Raw genomic sequence first — 15,878 nt, 5'->3', positions numbered from 1 at the left:
AGAAATGCATACATAAAAGTGCAGTTACACTCCAGTGGATGCATTTCTCTATAGATTTGCGACTTTTTATCTCACAATTCTGACTTTTCTCACAGAATTGCGTGATATAAACAATTACGAGTTATAAAGACATATCAGTTCTGGGAAAAAAGCCAGAATTGTGAGATAAAAAGTGGCAATAACCTTTTTATTTTTTATTCAGTGGCGGAAACGGGCTTCCATAGAAATGTTAATATAATACTATTATTAAATTGAAGTCTCTCTAAGCGCCAAAGTCGCAAAATTGCGACAAGACGTCATACTTCATGAAATAGGCTGTAATAATATGGTGTAATATCTCATTTGTATTCCCTTCCACTAGATGTAAACATGTAGTACTTCGATTCTAGACCACAATTGTTGGAGGAAATAGCAGAGTAAGTGAGCTATCGTGTCATTAATGCGGAAGCAGTTCAGTTCATAGCGTCTGAGTAAATTGTGAGATTTGTGAGAGAAAATCGCCAAATGGCTAATAAAAAGTTGTACTGTGAGGATGTGTTGCAAATGTTATTCGCCGATTCTGACTCTGAAGGGGAATATTTGCCTTTTGGAAATGACGATCGGCCGTCAAATGATCGCGCTTCTCCCAGTAACTTACATCTTTTCCGCGCAATGGTGCCGCCGCGCAAGGCACGATCGTTCGCAAAGCACAAACAAGTGATAATTTCAACACTTTTCCCAACGGGGATGGGGGTGGCAGTGGTGGACGTGGTCTTAGTGTCCATAGGAGAGCTGTTGCTCTCTGATAATCGGCCAGATTGCGCTGTTTGTTCTGATCGCGCGCGCTCTAAGGGCTGCCGGCAGACAGTACAGGTGCAGTCAGTTTGGGGCAGGTCTGTGCGCTGTGCCATGCAATGAGAGGTACCACACTCTCAAGAACTATAAACTGTCACATAGATACCTGATTGGGCAGATAGCTGGTCAACTGATCAAAAAATAGGCACATGTATTTTACCATGGCACAGTAATATAGTAATAATTTACTGCTTTCTCCTGTTTTACTGTTGATTTCCTCTTTTCCTGATCATTTGGAATGAGGATAAAAAGACAAAAAAACATGCAAATAAGTTCAAACATCCATTCAATATCTATTATTTCCGGAATATTACTGATGAACTGATCAAAAAGTAGGCTACTGTTCACATGCGTTTTACTACTATATAGTAATAATTTAGTACTTTATCCTGTTTTATTGTTGGTTTCCTCTTTTCTGATCATTTGGAATGAGGAGAAAAAGACAAAAAAAAATCAAACATCAATTCAATATCTACTATTTCCTGAATATTATGAAATTCAAGAGGGCCCACCCCCTGATGACGTCAGAAAATGCTAATTAGATTAGTATATTTACACCCCACATAAACTTTCGGTCATGCCCAACATTTTTCTAATTTACAGTAGATCTCTATCTTCAAGCCCTTTCAAGCCACAAGCTTTTGAAATCTTGATGTCAAAATCCAGCATTTTTTCCCAAAAAACCCTGGCGCCTAAAGGGTTAAGCGGCGTACACATTGTACATTCTTATTGGTGGACGTAGAGAGTGACAGTCCGTTCCTCCAATCATCGATCTCAAGAGAGGCGGGACTTCCGCTAACAAAAAATGGAATGAGCGGAAACCGCTGCAGAAATCAACCGCCTTTCCTCGCGTACTGTATCTGAAGCAGGTCTCGCTGTCTGTCGGCCCGAAAAACGGACCGCGGACCACACAAACGAGCAGAACGAGGAGCGGTGCATAGAGGGACGACAAGATGCCGCACAACTTCCGGCCCGGGGATCTTGTCTTTGCTAAAATGAAGGGATATCCCCACTGGCCGGCCCGGGTAAGAGCACACACCCCCACCCTCTTCACCTCAGCGCCTAGCCATTTGATTTACGCATCATATGTATATATGCACAGTTTTTGCAAACAAACTCGAATTATATATTACTTCAGAGTCTAAACATCATAATTATGTGTTTGTTTCCTATTTATACCCTAGTAATGAATGAATGTGTGAGGCTAACTGGCTTGCTAACTTGTTTGCAGCAAAGGTCGCGTGTCCGCAAAGTCTTGTTTAGTTTTGTATTTTATACATTAGGAATAGTTTTTAGATGCATAATTGGGTAAAATGTGAATGATTACTACATTTAGACTTGGGACTTTTGTATTCCTTTGTTTTAATAGCATGTAAAATGCAACGAGGGGGGGTTGAGTTGTCATGTTTACACATGGAGAGGCTTTCTTGCACGTGACAAAGTAGAAAACTCATTTGTACTTAATTCTATAATCCTTCAAATATCCACTACTGAAGGTCTGAAGAATATGTAATAACCTTATTTTAATATTTCTCCTCCAGATTGAAGATGTTGCAGAAGGGGCTGTCAAACCTCCGCCTAATAAAATCCCCATCTTTTTCTTCGGGACTCATGAAACGTACGTATCCCTGGATTTAATGAGCACCAGGTTATTAATGATGTTAATATGCATATTACTTGTTATGAGCTGTGTGCATAACCTCATTGTTTTCGCAGTGTTTTTAAAAGTATAGTGGGGCCTTGCTTGTCTAAACAGGCTTTTTAGACCAAATTTGTTTTTCTTTTTCAAACTGAGAACTTTATAGACCCCTTAATTTATTAAAGTCGGCATGAAAGGAAAAATCACCCAATCCATTGTCTAAATGCATGTTGCAGATGTTATTATAAACACTTCATCTGTACAGTTTCATTTGGTAATAATGAGTTTAACCTAACAACGTTTAATTAAAATGCTATAATGAGTGTATTGTTCACATTTTTAAATCCAATCAACAACAATGCATAGAAACAAATTTACACCCTACATTTTTTTGATTTTCTGTTATACTGGTATGTACCAGTTACAATACAGAAGAACAGATCTGTTGCTACTTCTGTTTCATCCCAACTTTATAATATTGATTTTAACTTCCCTTTCAGAGCATTCCTTGCACCCAAGGACCTTTTTGCATATGAAAAGAATCAAGACCGATATGGGAAGCCCAACAAAAGGAAAGGGTTCAACGAAGGCTTGTGGGAAATCCAAAACAACCCTCATGCCTCCTATAACACACCTGCAGTAAGACTTAATTTCTATATCTGTAATCATCTGTTGTTTCATGAGAGTAAATGCTGATTTGTTACATCTTCCTTGTATTTGTTTAGCCTGCATCATCATCAGACAGCGAGGACAACCAACCTGCACCGGGAAGTGATGCGGAAGATGACGAGGAAGCAGTAGTGCAGAGGAAAGCTGAAACAGGCAGTGATGATTCTGTCTCTGGAAGTGAGAATCAAAGGAAGACGGCAGTGAAGCGGAAAGCACCTGCTGCAAAGGTATCCAAACTCGAAACAAGCCAACATGATTGATTGTATATCCTCACAAGTCATCTCATCTGTCATTTTTCTCTCTTCTCTTGCAGTATTATGCATTATACTTTAAGGTGCTCTGAATTTCTCTTGTCAAAGCTCTTAATGTCAGTTTTAGTTAGTTACAAATTCACTAGTGTTAAACAGAAGAGTGTTAGTGGTTGTAGAGTAATCAGTGTAGTGCAAGTAGTTTTTAAGCATTAGAGTCATTTTATGTTATGAATGTATTCATAGCTATGCCTAAAGTATATAGTTTTATGTTTACGTTCTGTTGTACACATACGCCATATGTTCATGTTAAAAATGAGCCATACTTCGGGCTTAACCCTTAAAGACATATTCTAGCAGTCAGCATCAAGTGCCATATATCTTTATAAACAGGAGAACTTGAAGTTTCAGTTTAGCTAATTTAAAGCCCCAATTTTCCTTTTGTTTTCTATAAGAATGAATGAATTTCCAGAATTTTAAGAAAAACGCAAGCAACAATTGGGTGTTTTTTTTTACTGTGTACTCAAACACAAACTCCTGAAGTTTGGATTTTTTTCTTTAGAAAGTTGTGTCTTGGTGTTTTACACTTTTAAATAAAATTGTCTACTGTGATAATGACCGAGCAGCCTCAAGGAGGTTCACAAACCCCGGAGCGAAGCTGACGTCCAAAAATATGTTTATTTAGAGCGGATGTGCAAAAACATGCAAATAAATTGATTTAAGAGCTTACAATACAGATTGTAATAAAAAGTCTAAACTGCTAAGTACTAAGGACAGTACTAACTCCCCTCCAATTCACTGAGGCTGGAGTTACTTGCTTCACAGCACAATCACATTCACAAGCTCTTTATCCGTCCACACCATACTAATAGTGACGACCATCTTAATTATAAATGTTTCCCACTCTCCCCCGAATTGGAACATACCATTTCTATAAAATAAACTCTTGACTTACTATATGATTTATACATGAGATTTAGAAACAAGAGTCTAAATAAAAATACAAATAATAATGCAAATTAAAGAAACGGATACATCAAAATATATTTTCACATTTGCAATGCACACACTAAAATGAGCACTTTCTCTCGAGTACACTTATTGCCCCGCCCACTCAGCTGGATCAGACATACATTCAAGGAAAACCAACACGAACACAGGAAAGCAGTGATGGAAGGCAAATAAGGTCTAATATAACATTCCCCAAGCAAGTTATAGCCGTTTATTACAATATTGTTATAGGCGCTTTTCAGTGAAAAATAGGTCCATTTAATTTACTAAAAATATCCAAAAACGTTTAGGGTGGACGTGTTATAATAACAAAACACAATAAAAAAGTGACTTTTTTTTTCCCCCAGAGAAATATATTTTCTGAGTATGAACAACAAACAAACCGTGCAGCTAATAGTGAACCTATTGAGAGAGAAATTCAAGCCATTTTCAGTGGCTTTCAAGCGTTTCACACAACTGTTTCCAGCACTTTAAAGCTCCAAAATGGTCAAACTTGAATGTTGTTTTCAATGGGATAACCAATATACTGTGGTAAACAAATACTCCTGTAATATTAAAAAATACATAAAATCACCATTAGGCTTTAACCTGTAGATAGCAGCAGAGGAGCACTTATTGGCTTATTAGTAATTCATATTTTTTCCTTTTATATTTTGAAAAGATAAAATCACTATTAAATCAAATCAGATTTTGTCAGTTTTGCTCCTTTTTGTGTATGAAGTAAGAAAAGTCACAAAGTGCTTTGAAAAACTTGACTTCAATTTGCGACTAAATCACAGATAATTGTTGGTCAGTTCCATACAAGTCTATAGAAGAATAATGGTACATTTAATAGGAGTACAATATATACCTTTTCTACATAAAAATTAGATTTTGTATGTTACTGTTGTTAATTAAAATTAATTTTGTAAGCTTCTCAACTCAAGCGTAGTGCTTTACTGTCAAATGTAAACATGAAATAAACAAGAAATGAACATGTAATATTAACTGCACTTAATGCATAAAAATAGTAATTTTATAATATTTGTCATATCCCTCTGAAATTAAGAAATACTTAAAAGAATTAAATTAAAAGAATACTGCACATTGTAATTTCTATGAGTTAAGTCTATTTATTGTCAAAGCATTTGTCAGTAATACAGTTAAAATGGGGAATATATGTGACACTGAAGGTGTGCCCCTAAATTTTCAGCTTGTGATATCTTGGAATCTGATATCTTCGTTTTACCAATGTTTTTTTTTTTTTTTTATTTAAATGTTTTTTTTTTTCTTTGTAAAGGGCGTTTGACTTTTTTTGCACGTTCGCTTTGTAAACACTGGGTCGGTACTTCCGCCTACATCACGCGTGACCTTTCCAATGCGATTACATCATGTGTGAGGCTGAGCTAGTGCAAGACGAGCATTTGTGGTTAGAGTGTGTGTGTGTGTGTGTGTGTGTGTGTGTGTGTGTGTGTGTGTGTGTATATTAGGGCTGGGTATCGTTCAAAAATTTTCGATACCGATACCTTGATTTCGATACCGGTTCCTGAACGATACTTTTTTCGATTGCAGTTTTATGAAATCAGTTTTAATAAGATTACATTATCTCAAAAAACTATTTTTTAATGTTGATATTTATACAGAATCAAAGCCTCATCTCCTGAGCCACTGCACAAAGGAACAAAATATATCCAACACAATAAATAAATAATTTTAATAAAGTTCAAATTGTTTTCAGTTTACACATCTGTTAGGCTACGTTTACATTAGTGCGTGTTCATTTTAAAACGCATAGCTCAGACAGAATCATAATTTCTAGGTTGTTAAAGACTTCAAGAAATTTTAAATCTTCATCCACTTTCATAAGTGCGTGTTATTTTCTTTCACCACATGTTTTATTGTTATTAAATTCTGGTGTAGTATCTCTAATTATTTGAATGCATAAAAACAACTTAGTTTATTTAAATTTATTCTTAAAATAGCCTAATGAAAGGTTTTATTTTTCCTCAGAAATTCTGTGTTCTGTATCTGGTTTTCAAATGAAGACATAAAACATTAATTTAATTTCTTTAAATTATTGAAAATCAAAGTTTATTTATTTTGGCAAACAAAGGGGGTTTACTATTAAAATTAAAAAATGGAATAACTGTTGTGTGATTTAATTTCTAAAAAAAATAATAATAAAGTTTTAATAATTTTAATAGTAGCCTAGTAGTGGCAGTATGTACTGTCCGCTGAACAATATTAATATATTTCTACCGCAGTGTCTTCCAAGTTAAACCGAACTTTTATTTTGACGGGTTTCCGGGAATACCTTTACAGTTCTGTGTGTATATGATATGACGCAAGTTTTACTCGAATCAAATGGTAAAATGCTCATTAATTGACACTCACAGCAGTTCTGGAGATGTTGTCCATGTGTTTATGACCTCATTTAGTGAGACGGCAGACGCTGAAATCACCGCGAGCGTCACACGAGCTTCAGTCTGTGTGTAGTAAACAAACTGCGCGATATAGAGAGCAGACTGCTCCGTGCGCTTTCGAAACGCTCTCGCGGAGGTCAAACACTGATCTATCAGCGCCGCGCCACTTCTAGTCAAACACACAGATACCCCTTTTCCACCTAAGCAGTTCCAGGTGCTAGTTCAGAGCCAGTGCTATAGCTGGTTCTTAGTTAGTTCGACTGGCGAACCCTTTAAGAACCAGTTGCTTTTCCACAGGCTAGAGAGCCAATACAGAGCCAGCTCTTACGTCACTGAATACGTTTCATGTTTCGGTTCACTAGCGCAGCACAACAGGCTTGTTCGATGTACATCAGCGCCACGCAGATTGATCGATCGGCACACAACACACTAAAGCACGGTGAGAGCGATCCAAAAGCATAAAGAGCCGGCTGCTTTCCAGTCGCTCCCGCAGCACCCCGATATGCATCGCACCGAACGGTCCGCGCAGCGCCGATCTATCCCGAACAAGCCTAAACAAACTATCAGCAATGGCGGACGTTGCGGTGCTATTTGATGTTCATGGCTTTGCGAACCTACATCGGCATCCAAACACGGCGAATTAAACGTGTTAGCGTTTAGCTGCTATTTCAAATATGGCGGTCCAAGTTTCTGTTCGTCTTGTTGGTCACGGTAACCCCGCCCCCAGCTCCTGACGCAAGCGGTTCCTCCTAGCCCAGCAATGTTTTGGTGCTACTTACGAACCGCTTTTACTGGTTCGGAGCTGGTTCTTTGGATGTCGAAAAACAAAGAACCGGTTCGAAACTAGGCTCTGGCTCCGAACCAGCACTGGAACTGCTTAGGTGGAAAAGGGGTACTAGTGCTGCAGGATTATTGGCTTACTGACGGTGATGAGATTAACCCCTTAGGTATCGAAATTTGGTACCGAACGACAAGACGTTTTTCGATACTCGGTGGTATCGAGGCAATTCAGTCGGTGCCTAAAAAGTATCGAACTTGATACCCAGCCCTAGTATGTATGTATGTATGTATGTATGATTGACTTCCCTTATATATTTTCGATCATTTCCACAATCGATTGTCATTTAAATTAACGATCAATTAATCGTTAACCTTAATGCTGCAAAATGCGTCTATTGACAGGGCATGATAGGATGTGCAAATGCCACTCAAAACGCCAGCGTCCTCACCCAAATGAAAGGGTTTTTTGTCTAAGTAAAAGGCTAGTAGCAGGATCGTAAAATTAATGGATGTGATTATGATCATTTGATAAAATGGAGAGCGCGCCGTAGTTATGCACTGGATCATTATACTTTGTGGGCTGTTTCATATTCTGGCACGGAGACAGTTGAATGCGCCTTTTTACATGGTTTCATGGTGCTTGTTGTTTTATTTTAAAACATTGTCGCAATGTTTGCAATTGACATTATTGGGATTTAAAATAAAATGATCCCAAACGCAAGTACGGCGTGTGGGGCTGTGACGTGTGGTCAGTGATCCGTTTCCAAAACCACCGGCGTTGCTACTGCAAAATACACTGTTACCATTTGAAACATTTTAATGTGAGTATTATGACACAAGTGAGGTACAAAGCTTTGTTAATAAGAGAAATAATTGGTTAGCAGGCAAATGTTAAATCGCGACCATGCTTTTGGATTCATGCCGTTCGAGCGCATACATTTAAATCAAGCCATACGCGGCTTTGTGTTCTGTTTTGCCAGATGGTCACAAATTTAATATTATTTATTGTTTCTTTTCCCAAATCCTCACTGTCTCACCCTCTAGATTCGCAGGTTTATTTTATTGTTGTTTTAATCGCATCTCTTACTGTGGTAAACATGTGGGGGGAAATTAAAGATTTCGTGGCCATGAATTAAGAATTCGTTACTATGACTTAAATTGCTCCCGCATTTAAATTCATGGGTTTTCTAGGGAACAAATTAATGAAACCTGGACTGTGGCCACAAATTAATATCTCGTAGGAACGAATTAAGTTGTATGAATGAATAGCCTATAGTATCTGTCCTGCTCGCGTGCGCGCATCCCTGTCAAAGCGAAGTGCCCGATATGCAACAATTATCTAGGGAAATTATAATTGAACAATAACTTTGTATTGTATCTGTTTTAATGAACTTTTAAAGTTTGGATCACATTAAAAGCGTTGTTTGTGCATTAGTAAATTATTTTCCTGTAAAACCCAGCCCTTTCACCGTCACTAGCAGACGTTTGCACGTGTTTTGCACACGAGCCGCACGCACCCCAAAATGAAACCGCTTAATCGACCATCGATAGCTCTTATCGATTACATCGCTTATCGACAATATACATATATATATATATATATATATATATATATATATATATATATATATATACATACATACATACATACACACACAGTGGTGTGAAAATGCTGGCCCCCTTCCTGATTTTTTTTTTTTTTTTGCATGTTTGTCACACTTTAATGTTTCAGATCATCAAACAAATTGAAACATTAATCAAAGATGACACAAGAAAACACAACATGCAGTTTTTAAATGAAGGTTTTTTTTTATGAAGGGAAAACAAAATCCAAACCCACATGGCCCTGTGTGAAAAAGTGTTTGCCAATGTGTTAAAACATAACTGTGGTTTATCACACCTGAGTTTTTCTAGCCACACCCAGTCCTGATTACTGCCACACCTGTTCGCAATCAAGAAATCACTTAAATAGGACCTGCCTGACAAAATGAAGTAAACCAAAAGATCCTCAAAAGCTACACATCATATTGAGATCCAAAGAAATTCAGGAACAAATGAGAAAGAAAGTAATTGAGATCTATCAGTCTGGAAAAGGTTATAAAGCCATTTCTAAAGCTTTGGGACTCCAGCGAACCACAGTGAGAGCCATTATCCACAAATGGCGAAAACATGGAACAGTGGTGAACCTTCCCAGGAGTGGCCGGCCGGCCGACCAAAATTACCCCAAGAGCGCAGCGACGACTCACCCAAGAGGTCACAAAAGACCCCACAACAACATCTAAAGAACTGCAGCCCTCACTTACCTCAGTTAAGGTCAGTGTTCATGACTCCACCATAAGAAAGAGACTGGGAAAAAATGGCCTGCATGGCAGAGTTCCAAGACGAAAACCGCTGCTGAGCAAAAAGAGCATAAAGTCTCATCTCAGTTTTGCCAGAAAACATCTTGATGATCCCCAAGACTTTTGGGAAAATACTCTGTGGACTGACGAGACAAAGTTGAACTTTTTGGAAGGTGTGTGTCCCATTACATCTGGTGTAAAATTAACACAGCATTTCAGAAAAAGAACATCATACCAACAGTAAAATATGGTGGTTGTAGTGTGATGGTCTGGGGCTATTTTGCTGCTTCAGGACCTGGAAGACTTGCTGTGATAAATGGAACCATGAATTCGGCTGTCTACCAAAAAATCCTGAAGGACAATGTCCGGCCATCTGTTCGTGACCTCAAGCTGAAGCGAACTTAGGTTCTGCAGCAGGACAATGATCCAAAACACACCAACAAATCCACCTCTGAATGGCTGAAGAAATACAAAATGAAGACTTTGGAGTGGCCTAGTCAAAGTCCTGACCTGAATCCTATTGAGATGCTGTGGCATGACCTTAAAAAGGCGGTTCATGCTCGAAAACCCTCCAATGTGGCTGAATTACAACAATTCTGCCAAGATGAGTGGGCCAAAATTCCTCCACAGCGCTGTAACAGACTCATTGCAAGTTATCGCAAACGCTTAATTGCATTTGTTGCTGCTAAGGGTGGCCCAACCAGTTATTAGGTTCAGGGGGCAATCACTTTTTCAATTTCCTGAAATAAACATGAGCGCTGCACGTTCAAAGTCCAGTGCTGCTCTGCTTTGTGTTCTGCCGTTACCGGGGAAACAGTTATATTTCTACCAAACGCTCCACCTGCTGGCAGAGAATGAATGAGCATTTTCAATAAAACTGTTCAGAATTCAGACCAATGCAAAAATCGACCCATGTTTTTACCCTGCAAACACGCAGAGCTTTAAATGTGAACTGGTGGATCGATAAGAAGACAATGCATTATAAAAATCTAAACAGTTATAGGGGTGTGCAATATGTATGGTCTGCGATAATATCATAATTGTTTTTAACGATGTGCGATTTGATGATATCAATTATATCGTGAAAACACACCTGCAGAGTGCGCGCATACATTACATGATGAGTTTAGAGTGCGTTCTTTCACTGCATGTATCCGTCTATTAAAATACATTTAGAATTATCACATAATTCAAGATATGGGGCTGAAAATGTATGTATTTATATAATTTCATATAGTTAATATCACACGAAGAGTGAAGTCAGTATGATTACAAATGTGATCTTGATTTTATACAACAGTTCAATAAACAAGACGTTTATATAAAGAGACTTACGTTTTAGACACCATATTAACTGTTTATGCTCTATTTCTCCAACAAAAATAATTCCAAACAGTCACAGTGTTGTTTTCCAATGACTCCCTTATTAACAGTGACCTGCTTCCACCTGCTGTCAGAGTTAATTTCACATTTAAAGGGATAGTTCACCCAAAAATGAAAATTGTCATAATTTACTCACCCTCAAGTAGTTCCAAACCTGGATGAATGTCTTTGTTCTGCTGAACACAAAGGAAGATATTCTGAAGAATGTGGGAAACGGAGTAGTTCTGGGGCACCATTGACTTCCATAGTATTTTTTCTACCATAAAACAGCCTAAAAACTTTCTTCAAAATATCTTTGTGTTCGGCAGAACAAAGAAATTCAGTAAATAATGACAGAATTTTCATTTTTGGGTGAACTATCCCTTTTAAAATAATTTCAAACATCAGTTTTCTACATTTTTTGTTTAAAATATCAAAACATTATTTATGCATTTGTAACTGCTGGTTAAGGTTTTCCATGTCCCTCAGAACAGTGTGTAAATACATCAAAATGCCACTTTAGATGCATCTTCTGTGTTTCCTCTGTAATGCAAAGATCAATTTTGTTGATACTGATTTAATTTGCTTGGTAACAGCCCCAATGCAAGAATTTGACTCAAAAGATGGTGCAGTCTTTTAGAAAAAATGGCTTCAAGGTAAACATGGCCACAAAACTTGTTTGGAAATTATTCATTTCTATCACTGCTGTGAATTGACCACACAGAATATGAAGAATATCAAAAAAATCAGGAGTCAGCTGTCAGCACAATTAGAGAAGATATCGTCACAATAACACACTCAGCAAAGTATTGTCTAATTATTATCGAAAAAAATCTCAGAAAATTATCGAGAGATCTTTTTTTTTGTTAATATCGCACACCCCTAATTTGTTGTTTAATTGATAATAATTTATTGATGATAAATTGTTTAAATTAATAAATTCTTTTGACGCATCCATTTTCTTAAAAATGGTTTAAAGGCTGAAATGTAAAGTTTATCATTTTATTAAACTTTGTTTTTGTGAAAACTTGTATCTGAACTGTAAATTATGCTTTACAGTAATTTTACAGTTTAATATGGTACTATAGACATTGCCCACCCCGCTCATATGGTATTAATTTTTATTTGTGCAGGTCTTGAATTTGAGTTTAAAAATCCTGCAGAAACCCAGGGCTGGGATCATGTAGAGCCCTTTGAAGCTGCATTGAAACTGTAATTTGTATCTTCAACCTTTGATCCCTATACAGAGAAAAATCCTGGAATGTTTTCCTCAAAAACCTTAATTTCTAAAAGAGACATGAATAGAAATCAACCGATATATCGATTTACCGATATTTTTCCCGTTGTTTAGGCATTTTACCATAATCGGATATCGGTTTTGTAATATCGCATTCACCGATAAATGTCGCCATCTTGTGGTTGTTTTGAGAATTGCGCGCAGGATCGCCATTGCAGCGCGTCTGAGGGGAGACGAAACAACAACAACGGCGTGCACGGGTACTTGATTTGCTGCAGTTAGTAAACTTTATTCAACATAACAGGCATTAATGCACAAATTAGATGTATTACACAAATACCTGATATGCAGTTTATGCAGCTTGGCTCTAAGAAATAGAGACGAACTCACAGAGTCACGTAAAATAATCCGTCAAGTCCTCTCCCAATAAAGACGTAACTTTGCCTGAATTAAATAGTATGCAGCCATGAATGAGCGCATGTTGGAAATAAAAGCGCTGAATTTAATTCTCTCTCTGTTGTATAATTGCTCATCATTAGTCTCGGGAAGCCGCTTTCATATTGCTGTTCACTCAGCGGTTGATGCTCAGGAAATGCTCCAGCACGGCCACTGCATGTAACTTTTAACAAGATTCACTTGTTTGAAACACACTAAATTATATTAACATTTACTATATAACCATTATTTCGCCAATAAACATCTAAATAAATACATCTTTATGGAAATTAATTATTATCTCCACGAGCGATCGCAGTTTGAGCATAGTTCTGTGTAACGTTAAATTCATAGATAAACCACGCTGTCAGCAGGCATTTCATAATCTAGAATGACAAAAACATTTGAATAATTCTGATATAACATACCAGTCGAGAAAGCAATAAAATAGATGCTTTGTTTGTTATAGCCTATTTCAATATTCCAGAGAATATTATTCATTGAATTATTCTTCACTCTTTAGCCTATTAAACCGCTTATAAACCTAAAACTGTAGTTTAAAATTAAGTTGATATGACTCCTGTCCTTTATTGCGGATGATGCTTTTTATAAATAAAATGTTTTTATTGTTGTAATATGAAAATTTTATTTAACATGAAAGACTGTTCATTTTTTAACTTTTTTTGTTGTTGTTGTTAAGATGACTGAAAGGAGGAAAACCCTAAGTGAAGTATGGACTTCACTCCGTTATTTATTTATTTAGTGCTTTTGTGTCCGTTTTGAAGCTTGAAAGCTTCGTGAGTTCAATTCAATTGCATGGACAAGATGTATAAAAATATAAATAAATAAAAACCATCTTTTATGTCAAACTTTGCAGCGGCCACCAGTGAAGAGAACACGGACATCATCCAGTGATCGAGATGGAGAGGAGAGTGGATCTCCCTCAGAACCCGAACCATCACCCAGCTCGGACTCTGACTCCGGCAAAAACAGCGACCAGGTATTCTCACCAGAAATTTGCTCAAACATCTCATAGCTTCATTACTACTAAAAATGCTGTGTAGTTAATAAAATGCACATTACAATCATATAAACAAGTTACTATTGTGTTCTCTAGGACTTCACGCCACAGAAGGAGTCGGGCGGTCGAGGCGGCAAAAAGCCAGCAGGCAGAGGCAGGCGGAAGGTGAGACAACCTCAGTGACTTGTTGCCATCTATAATTACATACTTGCTTGATCTTACACTGTATTTTTTTTAAATCATTTTAGAAGGCCTCATCTGGCTCCGATTCAGAATTAGGCTCCCAGTCAGATCAGAGGGCCGCCAGGAGCGATTCAGAAGATGAGAAGCCCCGGCCGGCCGTCTCTGGATCCGAATCGCAGTCTGGATCCAAATCCGACTCTGATTCAGAACCTCCTGCTCCTCCTGCAAGGAAAGGCCCACAAGGACGCAAGAAAGGTGAGAGCATGCGCTTTGCAATGTGAAGCCAGCGCATATTATAATTAGTTTTAACGGTTGAGTAGTTGCGTTGAATGGCCGCACAGTGGATGGAAACTTTACCTGAGACAGTTGTCCTCGGATATCAGGAATCCTAGACAAGTACATCACAATACTAAAGGACACTTTTCTTTTTGCGTCATTCTCCAAGCGGAGAAACCTCCACCAAAGCCACGAGGAAAGAAACCCAAACCAACTCCAGAAAGGGCTCCTACATCTTCATCAGACAGCGATAGGTGAGTTTGGTTTATCTGCTCCTTTTTAGCATTTTTACATATACGTTTCCACACTGATGATGATAATAGTATTTCCTTTCCGTCATAAATCAGTTAAAGGGATAGTTCACCCAAAAATGAATATTACCCCATGATTTACTCACCCTCAAGCCATCTTACTTGTATATGACTTTCTATTAAAAAATGTCCTGGCTCTTCTAAGCTTTATAATGATGGCCGAGATTTTGAAGCCCAAAAAAGTGTATCCATCCATCATTTAAAAAGTGCTCCACAAGGCTCTGGGGGTTAATAAAGGCCTTCTGAAGCGAGTCAGTGGAATTAACCGGACCTGACCTACATTTCACTGATGGTTATACTCTGTATAATTGTGTGAGAGACAAATAAAAATCTTGAATCAGTGCGTTTGTGTAAGGAAAATATCCATCTTTAAAACTTACTAAACGGGAATCTCTAGCTTTTGCTGACTGTTATACACGAGAGAGTGGATGACTTAGGCGTAGCGTAAGCTCCGGTGAGAAAAGACAAAATGTTTCCATCAGACTAATATGTTGTCAAATACAATTCATATGATCATGAAAGAACATACAAATATTCTGTGAATTTTTGAGGAACACATGGATGATTGTTTGAGTTTGAATTTTTATTCAAAGCGACAGCGAGACGGACCGCGTCAGTGAGTGGAAGAAGAGAGACGAGGAGCGGCGGAAGGAATTGGAGGAGCGAAGGAAGAAAGAGGAGGCTGAAGAACTCCGTCAACTCCGGGAACGGGAGAAAGAGGAGGATGAGAAAAGGAAAAAGGACAAAGAGAGCAAGGCCAGGAGAGAAAGCAGCAGTGGCAGCAGCAGCTCAGACGATGAAGTGGAGGATCACCCTCTCAAAAAATCCAAGAAACCTCCACCTCCTCCCATCCCCGCACCTTCAGACTCTGACTCGCCACCACCTGCAGAGGCCAGTCACCAGACCACCACCAGTACCCAGACTCTTTCTACTAGTGTCGCTGCTCAAAATGTTGACTCTGTTTGGGTTGTTGTTTCCTCTTTAGGTGAAGAAATCCGCCAAACGTCAAGACAGCCAGAAAGGGCGGCAAAAGAAAGAGAAGGTGAAAGAGAAAAAGGAGAGGAAGATCAAAGAAAAGAAGTCTCGGAGATCAGAGGAGAAACACAAAATGAGGCATGTATTTTGGAGTGT

General features: G+C 38.1%; 1 protein-coding gene across 1 annotated transcript in view; it reads left to right on the top strand.

Moving 5' to 3' along the window:
* Positions 1–1,628: 1,628 nt before the first annotated feature.
* The window catches only part of LOC306867404 (hepatoma-derived growth factor-related protein 2-like), a 19,869-nt gene continuing 5,619 nt past the window's right edge, over positions 1,629–15,878 (top strand). Inside the window, exons 1-10 of the mRNA XM_079413039.1 lie at positions 1,629–1,859; positions 2,376–2,452; positions 2,974–3,112; positions 3,199–3,369; positions 13,834–13,956; positions 14,074–14,142; positions 14,226–14,415; positions 14,606–14,690; positions 15,341–15,638; positions 15,733–15,860. Coding sequence (XP_079269165.1) covers positions 1,788–1,859; positions 2,376–2,452; positions 2,974–3,112; positions 3,199–3,369; positions 13,834–13,956; positions 14,074–14,142; positions 14,226–14,415; positions 14,606–14,690; positions 15,341–15,638; positions 15,733–15,860 — 1,352 coding nt within the window. The 5' untranslated portion in view covers positions 1,629–1,787. The remainder of the gene's footprint in view (positions 1,860–2,375; positions 2,453–2,973; positions 3,113–3,198; positions 3,370–13,833; positions 13,957–14,073; positions 14,143–14,225; positions 14,416–14,605; positions 14,691–15,340; positions 15,639–15,732; positions 15,861–15,878) is intronic.

The sequence above is a fragment of the Barbus barbus genome (genome assembly GCF_936440315.1).
Source record: "Barbus barbus genome assembly, chromosome: 49".
Lineage (NCBI taxonomy): Eukaryota > Metazoa > Chordata > Actinopteri > Cypriniformes > Cyprinidae > Barbus > Barbus barbus.
Note: the sequence above shows the minus strand (reverse complement) of the source record. Positions and strands in the feature narration are given on the sequence as shown.